The 11,262-nt window shown below is 35.1% G+C and overlaps 2 protein-coding genes across 2 annotated transcripts; both read left to right on the top strand.

The window, feature by feature from the left end:
* Positions 1–1,358: 1,358 nt before the first annotated feature.
* Positions 1,359–3,356, top strand: mllt11 (MLLT11 transcription factor 7 cofactor). The gene is made up of 2 exons (XM_057354994.1): positions 1,359–1,528; positions 2,546–3,356. The coding sequence occupies exon 2, from the start codon at positions 2,552–2,554 to the stop codon at positions 2,795–2,797; it is 246 nt and encodes an 81-aa protein (XP_057210977.1). The 5' UTR covers positions 1,359–1,528; positions 2,546–2,551; the 3' UTR covers positions 2,798–3,356.
* A 1,353-nt stretch (positions 3,357–4,709) lies between these two features.
* gabpb2a (GA binding protein transcription factor subunit beta 2a) lies at positions 4,710–11,218 on the top strand. The gene is made up of 8 exons (XM_057354889.1): positions 4,710–4,837; positions 5,578–5,685; positions 7,396–7,563; positions 7,659–7,853; positions 7,952–8,093; positions 8,184–8,351; positions 9,031–9,143; positions 9,648–11,218. The coding sequence occupies exons 2-8, from the start codon at positions 5,578–5,580 to the stop codon at positions 9,975–9,977; spliced, it is 1,224 nt and encodes a 407-aa protein (XP_057210872.1). The 5' UTR covers positions 4,710–4,837; the 3' UTR covers positions 9,978–11,218.
* Positions 11,219–11,262: the final 44 nt, after the last annotated feature.

The following is an 11,262-nucleotide window of genomic DNA, read 5'->3' as shown; positions in this document are numbered from 1 at the left end:
CTAGGCTCATAACACAGCGATGTTTTTACAGTCTTGGCAAAGTGTTTTTGTTATGGTAATAAATCTTTATGGATTTAAACAAGCTGCTGTAAAGTAGATGTTATTTTAAGACGCGCTCGATTCAAATGTCTTTCATCTCGTGACATCTGGTGGTTGGAGGACAGAAATGCATGTCAAAGTTTCAAGCTCTTGTTAATAAATGAAACATAAACACATCACACCAATAGATAAAAAACATAAATAATTATAAATATAAAATCTAGATCAACACCAGAAGCAACATAAAATAATAATATAATGCCCAGTATACAGTGCTATTTTTTGTATATTTGTTTCATTCACAAAGAGAAACAAAAAAGCAAATAAAAACGTTTTTGAAATTATAAAAAATATGTATTGCTTTGCTGCAAGCACAACATAGGTCGCTAAACATTTCAGCATATATTTAACTACGTATATTCAGAAGTTATAATTTCACAAATTACACACGAAGAGTGTGGTTCCAAAATGAGATAACTCCGTTTTTATTTTTTTTCAAAAATCATGTTTTTTATTATGTTAACATGTTTTATTGTGTTAGTTAGCTGCATTTTTTGTTTGTTACTATGGCTAAACCAACTGCAGTTTGATTGATATTAATTGGAATGTGCAATATAAAAAAAAATTATTTTCGAAAAAAAAAATTTGAGTTATCTCATTTTGCAACCAAACTCTTCATATATTTTAAGTACATTTTACATATATTTTAACTGACTAGTTATAATCTTTTGTAAATAGCCTATATTTTTGTGCAGTTTTTCCACAATATTATCTATGTTTTTATTTCATTTATTTTGAGAAAAAGGAGAAAAATATTCTTTAACTAATAGTACATCTAGGCCTATACTGAAAGATAGCTTACTCAGTCTGTGCATTTTACATTAATGTCATGAAATGTTTTTTAAAATATTAAAAGATGTTATCAAAATAGTACTATAATAATTGAAATATTCAAACTGGTCACTCTCTAAGGACGTTCTACTGTCAAGATCAATATCTACAAATTGTTATAATGAAATTATGCAAGATCTTTTATTCCATAAACAGACGGGCCTTTTAAAAGGATTATCATCTAAACTAGATCGACACTGAGTCCAGCCAACCAACCCTTAAATCTCAAATTAGGCGCATCCACATATAGAAAATAGGGGTCTTCAAAGGATAAAGATACCACAGAGACTGATTTAACATACATCTATAAACGGAATCGCTATTTTCGTTATTCCAGGAGAACAATAGAAAGCCACGCCCATTCGACGGTAATTATGCACCTGTTACTGGAGGACCCCTTCAAATCAAGAAACAGCGCTGGAAGTGGGCGGGGCCAACGCAAATCGCCCACGAATGTCATGTAGTGATGTAGGGTGCGGTTTGTTCGTGCTGAGAGACGAGGCAGCCGGCGAGAACACTGGGATCATACAGACCTGCCAGCGTATTCTTGAAATCTTATTTACTGCAGAACTGAAAAATATCTTCTCACGTTCTGAGGGTATGTTTATTTGTTTATAACATACATAATGATCAGTTTTGTTTGATCCGGTTCATTGTATTTCGTAATTATTGATTGGTGATTGGTGTGATTGGTGTTAAACCCTAACCGTGATGTCAACATTTATGTAGGCTAATCTTTCTAGGTATTTGCAGGTTGAGGATAAGATCATTCCATTGTCTTTTATTGTTAAAATATTTGCTTTAGAACCTTTTTAAGGGTTGATGCTGGAAAAGCTTTCCGATGGACAAATGCATCTCTGAAATGCTTTGTCATGAGATGCGCCATCACTATTTTGGGGTGGGGGTCTCTTTTAATAAACGTGCGTGTCAGATTGTGTAAAAAAACCATGCGGGGGAGGTCATGGTCGTCATCAAAGGTTTTTACTCAGAGATTGGGCGTATTCGGCCATTACATTGTGTGACCAGCGATAAATTACGCCATGATATGACGTTTTAAGGGAACAATTGATTGGAATTTGTTAATTATTATATTATTAATTTATTAATCAGAATAAGTACAATTTAAGAGTGTGTTGTAAATGCAACACCCTTAAGGGATGTCTTAAGATAATGTGCTTTCTTCTCATTCTTTTTATATCGTAACACTTTGAATTTAATTGTAAATAATTAGATCACTAAATAAAGACATATTTTGACCATTTTAATATGTATTTATTTATAATTTGCACATAAATTAAACACTCGCATTACCTACTCTTTAGTTGTTTATTTAATTTTTCAATAATAAGAGTTCTCTGACCTACATATGAAAGTTGTTTTGCAGATGTAAATTGCTCAGGTTTCTCTTAACATAGCATGCAGTTAACTTAAAATAGCACATGGAGATGTCTGTAGGAAATGTCAACGGGTTTTAAATGGGGAGCGATGTCATGTGTCAAGGATCTTTTCGAATTCAAATCTTTGTGATTTGATTGCAACATTGAGTTGACTGATTTTTCTATTTGTGTTGATCAGTAGTGCCAAGCTGACCCTATAATCTCTTCTTAATGCACAGATCAAAATGTTAGACAAAACAAGCAGCCAGTTCGGCTCCTTCCTGTTTTGGAGGCAGCCCATCCCATCACTGGACCTGTCGGAGTTAGAAGACCTTGGCATTTCTATGGCCAAGTCAAAGGACGGGAAGAACTCCTCAAAACGTCCAGCACAGGAGGAGGAAGATTTGGAGTTACTGAAGTACTCCACATTTAACTACTGGAAGGAGCCCATTGCTACCATCGATACCTTAGATTTCAGTCTGCTGTTATAAGACACTTTGATGATCAGTTCTGTCGTTTAAACCACTGTGGTCACACCGATTCTGCTTCTGATATTGATGAATTGATTATGAGATTTATGTATCTTTATTATGCCTCACTTGTTTAGCAATGTCAGTACAACTGTGAAGACTTTGTTCTTACATGTGCTACAACATTTATGGCATTACTGATGTATTCGTTGCAGATAACAAAAGACAACATTAAATAGCTAGTATTTCACTGCCGGATGTTATGTTAGTGTTTGCTTAACTGGTCATGCACATAACATCTCCAAATTTATAAAGGTGCACGTAAAAGGCATGACAAAAATCTGAAAATGCTTTACGTATTAAGTTATTGTCTGCTAAAGCAGTTCGTGTTAAAGCAAGATCTTGCTAATTCGATGTTGGAATCTAACTAAAAGGTTTTTGTACTAAACAAATGTCCATATGAAATCAAGATCAAATGCTTTACTGTTTGCCATCATTATGTCAGATGCCAATTAAATTAAGATTGCTGCTAAATGAATATTGGAAAAAAAAAACATCAGTGTGTTAAGTGTCTTTATTTCTATAACACAACATTTTACGTATGAAAGCTGATTTATCCATGTTGAATAGATTTGAAATTTGAAGTTAAAATCTCAAATGCATAACAGTCATTCATTTTTGTCACTGCCAGCAATTTTCTTTTTCAGTTGTAACTATTTTGTACCTTGCAGTAGTTTGTTTCTAACGGCACCTGTGCCTGAGATGCTTATTGTTGTTGTACGTTATCCCTGTGGTTTACTGGCTTGATCAAAGAACAGGTGTTTTGGTGCGCAGCTGGTTATAAGTTTAGAAATGACTTTTCAGCAAAAGTATTTTCTTTAGCCTAAATCTCTAGAAAACTTTTAAAGATTCCTAATTACTAAACATACCTTCTAAAAACAGAAAGTTCATGTAATTTCAAATAATAAACAATCTCACAAATATGTTATGTTAATCCAATAAATATTTTAGATGTATGCATTTGCAACATGATGTATGTATGCGCTTAAAAGTAGTGTCTCAAAACCTAATTGCCTTTGTTGAGTTTTAACGGCATTTTTAAGCATTTCCCAATCTTAAACGCACCCTCAAATAGTGAAATAGCCAAGTAAAAATAAAAAAATCATGCAAAACAAAAATCCATGTCATCAAAATTCATTAAAAGGGTACTTCACCCAAAAATGACGATTCTGTCAATCAGATGTTCTGAAATGTATACAGATTTGGAACAACTCGAAGGTGAGTAAATGACAACATTTTAATTTGTGGGTGAAGTATGCCTTTAAAAACTGTTATAACCTATTCTAGTTTAGTTTAGTCTAGTCTAGTCTAGTATAGTATGTATTACCTTGCTCAATATACGTTTAGACCCCTAGGAATTATGCATACGTATTTGATGCAATATTGGAAATATATTTTATATATTCCTATTAATAAATCATTTTGAGTGTCTATAATGTTGGAACTTGACATAATATTTTCAGTTGCAAAAAGAAGAGTCATTATTTTAATCCTACCTATACAGTATGACTTCCACACAGTAGAAAATAAAATGTCATATAAGAGTCCCCATAAACTGATGTTGTGTAAGGATAACACCTAAACGTAATCTTTTAGCGTCTTAAAAGGTCATATTTACACCACAGAACATATGCATGACTGTCTGCAGAATATAATGCAAAATATATAATACAGCATATGTCATGAAGGGTTATCAAATGATAAACTACACGTTTACATTAGGAGAAAAAACTGAGGGATGCACATCTCAAAGGGAAGCACACGTCTATAATGCCGAATAATCCTGTCTAGATAGTCATCGCAGTAGGTTTTGCGACACGACAGCGGGGTGCGAAACGGCGTTAGTTTTATTTCCGGGGTTAAAGCAGCCGCCATATCTGAATGCGCTTAAACACAGAGACATGTTTATGTTTAGCCCGTCGACGTCGAGAAATACAATCTGGAACATTATATAGCGCTTTGATTTCCACCTAATAGACCTCCAACAAACAGGTTGAAAAGGTGAGTATCAAACGCAAAGATCCCGTTAGTTTTTGCGTCAGATGGGGTTTGTGAAGTATGCGATCAGCTCGACACTGCATGCATCTGAATGCACATGGCACATGAACTGCAACCTTTAAGCTTTAAAAACAACATTAAACATTTGTTTACTGATGCAGTTGTTTTTTAGCGGATCCGTATATTTTTTCTATGTATAAAGCTTTATATTAAGCTGCGCTGTTTGACGTGAAAGTTTTATTTTTGCTCATATTTATGTCACTTTCTAACAAGAAGGGATTTGCAAGTTGTTGTTAAATACTTTGTATTTATGTTTCGTTGAGCGATTTCAGAAATTCAAAGGGGTTCCATTAGAAACACCTAATGGTGTTTCTTCAGGTATTATGAACCATAATAGTTTACCATTAAAACCATTACAAAATTCCTTTATGTAATGTGGTTTGGGACTTACTCCAGTTAGATTTAATTGTGTTCCATTGGTTCCCATCACCAGTTAACATCCCACCCACAGAACCATTCACATTACCACAAGAGACCCGAAGAAGCCGTTATAGTTCATAGTAAAACCAATACAATTCCTTTTATAGCCACTGAATCCATTAGAATGTCTGTGAGGGGTTCTGTTGGGATGAAAATGTCAAGAATTCAAGTTTTGTGTTCCTTGGCATTGATGGATTGCTTGCTCAACATTTATTTGATAAAATTCTTTAAAGTCTCACCATTTTTGTCCTCTGTTTACCTAGATGTCATTGGTGGATTTGGGAAAGCGTCTTTTAGAAGCAGCTCGCAATGGTCATGATGATGAAGTCAGAACGCTGATGGCCAATGGGGCTCCATTCACTACTGACTGGGTTGGTAACATGTCTTAGATGTCCAAGTCATGTTTGAATTTTTGTATTATTTGTTTATTTGCCCACATTGTCAAGTTTGTCAACGGTATTATTACATGATGACACAGGACCAGATACGCCAGAATTTGATGCTTGTTATAGGTTAGCCTCAGACGTCATGACTCATGCCCACGGACCATTGGCTGAACGTCTGGTGCATAAGGCACCCTTTTCTGGAAACACTTCAGCATGTTTGAAGTTGTCATCTGATTGGTTGAATTTTACAGGATTTCCGGGAGACGTACGTGTCGCGTTCTTTAATGGTCTGCCTGGAAACAGCACGAATCCGTCTGATTGAAGTACTAGGCTGTGTTTGCATCGGTTGCAATTAGAATTCATTACATTCGACTAAACGCTAAATTCTTAAAAGAATGCGAGGTTCACTGCATAAACTCGTAAACGTTGTTGTTGGTGTTAACTTTTGACACGTTCATGAATATACACCGGTCTGTTACTGTGCGGACATTTCCACGCCTCTTAACACAAAACGAACATTTCCACTCAAAACTACTGAAATTGCTTAGGGTCTACTGAAGTTGAGGCACATTAACTTGGTCTCAATAGTTAATTTAAAAGATATTATAGTTCCAAAGGAAAATACTGTCTCAGATAAATTAGCAAGAAAGGATTTTTTAGGCATTTTGGAATGACCAAGAGTTTAAATATGCAGTATAAAAGTCTATTCCCTTTTAGGGCAGAGTGTTAACTTCCAGTGTTGGGCAAGTTACTCTGAAAAAGTAATTAACTACTAGCTACTAATTACATATTCAACAGTGTAATTAGATTACTGTACAAATTACTCTCTCCAAAAAGTATTTAATTACTTATTACTAATTACTTTCTATATCCTACATCAACCTTGATTAGTTAAGTGATTCAAGGATAGACATGAAACGGCTCTTTTAATTCATTCAAATAAATAATATAAAACTACATAAAGTAGTATTATTAACTGACCAAAGTATTACAGATGTGAGAATAATACATTAAAGCACAGATTTTAAAGTTAGACTTTGAATTTTGCTGTCAATTCCACTATTGCACACACAAATATTACACAAAGTATTTAGTTTAATTACATCAGAAGTAACTAATTAAATTACAGAAAAATTAGAGTAATCCCTTACTTTACCTTTTTTAAAGGAAAAGTAATTTAACTACAGTAACTAATTACTTAGTAACTAGTTACACTCAACACTGTAACTTACACATACATGCCCTAAAAAGGGAATAGACTTAGCTATTATGCTGCATATTTAAACTCTTGGTCATGGCTAAAAAATCCTTTCTTGCTAATTTATCTGAGACAGTATTTTCCTTTGGAACTATAATATCTTTTAAATTAACTATTGAGTCCAAGTTAATGTGCCTCAACTTCAGTAGACCCTTAGCAATTTCAGTAGTTTTGTACTAAGATGTTGTTAAAATTGATATGTTCAATGCAGTTGTTTTAAAAGAAAGAAAAAAGATACATTTCTAGATTCAACGCTATTTGTTCTTCAGACATTCCTCTTTAAAAGAAATGAAATACCAGATTTTTGAAAAATGACCCACATTTGGTTTTTGATGACTGAAAATGTGTGCATTTTAACTCATTTCTCATGCTTCATTAGTGGCATTGACTGACCCGTTTGCATTTTTCTATTCCTGTATTTTATATATTTTGTGCAGCTTGGAACTTCTCCGTTGCATTTAGCAGCTCAGCATGGCCATTACTCCACCGCAGAAGTTTTGCTCAGGGCGGGTGTCAGCAGAGATGCCCGAACAAAAGTAGACCGGACCCCACTGCACATGGCGGCCACAGAAGGCCATGAAGTCATTGTTGAGTTATTAATCAAGGTAAGAAGATATAAACTAACTTTAACACATTTTGTACGCATGACACATCTTTAACGTGTATTTTCATTAAGTAGTCTGATATTGTGATGTTTCAGAGTGGAGCGGATATCAATGCAAAAGACATGTTGAAGATGACCGCCCTCCACTGGGCCGCCCAGCACGGTCACCACAGCGTTGCCAAGCTGTTGATCAAGCATGGCGCTGATGTTCACACCCTCAGCAAATTTGACAAGTCAGCCTTTGATATCGCAGTCGACATACAACATGGCGAACTTATACACCTATTACAGGTTTGTCTCGGAGACCTAAAGCAGCTGTAAATATAACAGATTGCAAGATATATTCATTTTAAATGTTGATGAGATGCTCTAATCTGTGTGTCTTTAAGGAGGGAATGCAGAATCAGGTGAACAGAAATGCTGAAATGTCAATCACCAATGGCAGCGGCACACAGCAGTTCATCATCCAGGGCGTTCCCAACATCCAAGGGGGAGTCGTCAACCTCGCCGACTTCATCAAAACCAGCTCAGGTACAAGACTTATAAAATATCGTGAGCTGTTATGGCTAGTTACTGATTGTAAATATAGTCATTGGACTGAAAAGGATGTTTCCTATTAAGGTGACACAGAGGAGGCTATTGCTGTTAGCGCGTTGGATTCGGGGATCCAGCAAGTGGTGAATGAATCTGGTCAGAGAGTTATAACTATATTAACAGATCAACACGGAAACCTACAAACCAATGGACTTGGTCAGCCTTTCTTTGTCACGATGCAAGATGGACGACAAGGTAAAAATGCATTGATTAAATACATGGTTAAATATAGTTTTAGGGTGTATACATGTGCAGCGTATTTACATTTGTGTATATATAGCCGCGGAAAATATTGAGATGCCACTTCAAAATTGACTATTTATAGGTATGTGTTTAGGTAAAATAATTATTTTTGTTTCATTCTGTGAACTACTAACAAGATTTTTCCCAAATTTCAAATAAAAATATAGTTTCTATTTGCATTTATTGGCAGAAAATGAAAACTGGAGAAACAGGTCAAAATAACATAAAAGATTCTGTGTTTTTTCAGACCTCAAATACTGCAAAGAAAACATGTTCATATTCACTTTTAAGCAATACAACAGTAATATTTCTACATGTATAATTTTTATGTGATGACCTTGTTTTTTCACGTTTCTTGTCATGCTGTCAGCCTTTCACATTGCTGTTGGATGATTTTATGTCACTCCTGAGGTTTGACTTTGTTGAAATTCAACAGACATTGGACTGGAATGGCCACAATACATCTAGAAATGCAGAATAAATGAAAGTTTGGAATGGTATCTTAATTTTTCCACGGCTGTATATACTAGTAGACGATGAAAAGCATTATTTATTTTAATGACAAAAGTTAAAAAATATCTTCTGTGCCGTGCCATGTATTTTAAAAATGTTTTTCCATGTTTTCTCACAGTATTGGCAGTTTCAACCAATCAAATTGCAGAGGAAGTGGTGGAGGACTCCGAACCTCCTGCTCGTAAAAGGAAAATCGAGGAATCGTCCAATCACGCAGAGGCTGGTGAAACGGTGAATGTCATTAAACCCTTAAAGGAACAGTTCACCCAAAAATGAAAATTCTCTCTTCATTTACTTTGCCACCATTGACTACCATAGTAGGAAAAATTGCTTTATAAATTTCTTTGTTCTGTTGAACACCAAAGAAGATATTTTGAAGAATGTAGGAAAGCAAACAGTTCTGGTGCACTTTTGACTTCTATTTTTTCCTACTATGGAAGTCAGTGGTGGGCAAGATCTGTTTGGTTACAAGCATTCTTCCAAATATCTTTCTGTGTTCATCAGAACAACGAAGTTTATACAGATTTGGAACAACTCGAGTAAATAATGACAGAATATTTATTTTTGGGTGAACTGTCCCTTTAACCCTAATAATTACTAAGGGGATGTTTTTGTTTCAGGATAGGAACAGAATGCAGGGTTTTAGTCAAAAATAATAAAAAAACAATATCTAAAATAGATATAGAAGTGAACAAGTGTGTTCATCACCTTTCTCTCTCATGGTTTTATCTCCAGGAGCATCTCCAGTGGCAGTTACAAGAAGCCAACAGGAAAGCTCAATCCTATCGACAACAGCTAATTCGCAAAGAGCAGGAAGCTGAAGAGTACCGCATGAAACTGGAGGCCATGTCTAACGGACAGACCAACGGCACCTCTGATCTGAGCCAGGAGCAGGTCGTGTTTGTACAGGAAGAGGTGGGTATAGAGGAAGCGACTGAGGGAGAGGAGGAAGTAGTCATGTTTTCAGAAGGTGACGTCGTCATTAAAACAGAAGAGATCGATTCCTCTGATGAGCAGATAACGCTGGTGGAAGCCACGGCGGGTCACACTGAAGTCATTTCATAGAGGACATCTCGAGAGCGTGGACTCCATGATCAGACAACCAAAGAGTGCATCAGCACGGTTTTGGTCTGGTTAACTTTTTATTTTGGCAATTAAGTCCTTTTGTAATTTATTTCCTTCTGTTTTGCTTAATGTTTTTTGCATCGATGGAAAGTTCAAAAAGGAACAATCGCAGTGCACATTGTTGCACAGAAATTTTGTCACAGATGGTGTTGTTCAAGACAAATGAAAAACACTCAGGTTGGACCTCTTAAACTCCACTAGAAATATTGCTGCCTTATTCGATGTTATCACTTGTTATCAGTTTAAAATTTTCTCAGACTTAAGGTTTTGTTTTTGTAAGTAATATGCATTGGAAATAAACTTGTGCATTAAAGAATTTATAGGCACGAGGGAATGTAATTGAAAGCCAAGACTCACCAAATCAATAAACTTTCATATTTCCATTGGCCCATTTATAAAAATGATCTGTAAAAAGTGCCTTTGCTCTGAATATTTTTTCCATATTTAGGATGCGGTAGGTGCCATGAACTACTGCAAAGAATTTTTGACGAGACATCCAATGCAATTGCCATTCACAGCATATTAAAATAATATTCTTGGAGAAACATGTACAGTATGTAGGCTATGTTTTATTAATCGTAACTAAAGAATGAAGTTTGGAGAGCTCTTGTGCATAATGCAAGTGTAGCGCTCTTACAAATGTAAAATATAATTTCAGTGTCAGGAGTTTGTATTAATTTAGCCTGTATAAGTAAATGAGAGTTCTGAATAATGACGTTCTTAAGTGTTTATGAACTGTGTCTTTAATGTAGTATTTCTAATTAAACCTTCCATACAATTGTAAGACATTACCGTCCTTTCAACATTGTAATGAACCACAAACATACTGGCACTACAGTTTTAAAAAGTCCCACCCCACTTGTATTATGTGCTTAAGCGTATAAAGCTTTTCACCTATTTTTTAATAAAAACCTTGTGATGATCAAGTTTTGGTTTGTATTTTCTAGAGCTCACACCATGTGCACTACCAGTCAAAAGTTGTATATTTTTTCCACCTTTTAGAATAATAGTAAACCCATCAAAACCATGAAATAAATCAATTGTAACTGTGGGAATTATGTTCTGACCAAAAGCAAGAAATTAGTATGTTGGCAAAGTACTTGCCAAAACATGCACCCTAAGATAAGATTTTTAAGATCATGAGAAACATTTTTGTCAAGTGATCCAAACGTTTGACCAATTAAAGATATTTTGTCACTAGTTGTAAGAGAAACAAACGTGACTT

This window comes from Triplophysa rosa, linkage group LG16 (assembly GCF_024868665.1).
Source record: "Triplophysa rosa linkage group LG16, Trosa_1v2, whole genome shotgun sequence".
NCBI classification, from domain to species: Eukaryota; Metazoa; Chordata; class Actinopteri; order Cypriniformes; family Nemacheilidae; genus Triplophysa; species Triplophysa rosa.
Note: the sequence above shows the minus strand (reverse complement) of the source record. Positions and strands in the feature narration are given on the sequence as shown.

What these genes read in the sequence shown, in the direction of transcription:
- gabpb2a (XM_057354889.1), top strand. Translation starts at nt 5,578, where the DNA reads ATGTCATTGGTGGATTTGGGAAAGCGTCTTTTAGAAGCAGCTCGCAAT. An exon ending in AACTTATACACCTATTACAG is followed by an intron (nt 7,854 to 7,951) that starts GTTTGTCTCGGA and finishes TGTGTCTTTAAG; the next exon opens with GAGGGAATGCAGAATCAGGT. An exon ending in CTTCATCAAAACCAGCTCAG is followed by an intron (nt 8,094 to 8,183) that starts GTACAAGACTTA and finishes TTTCCTATTAAG; the next exon opens with GTGACACAGAGGAGGCTATT.
- mllt11 (XM_057354994.1), top strand. Translation starts at nt 2,552, where the DNA reads ATGTTAGACAAAACAAGCAGCCAGTTCGGCTCCTTCCTGTTTTGGAGG.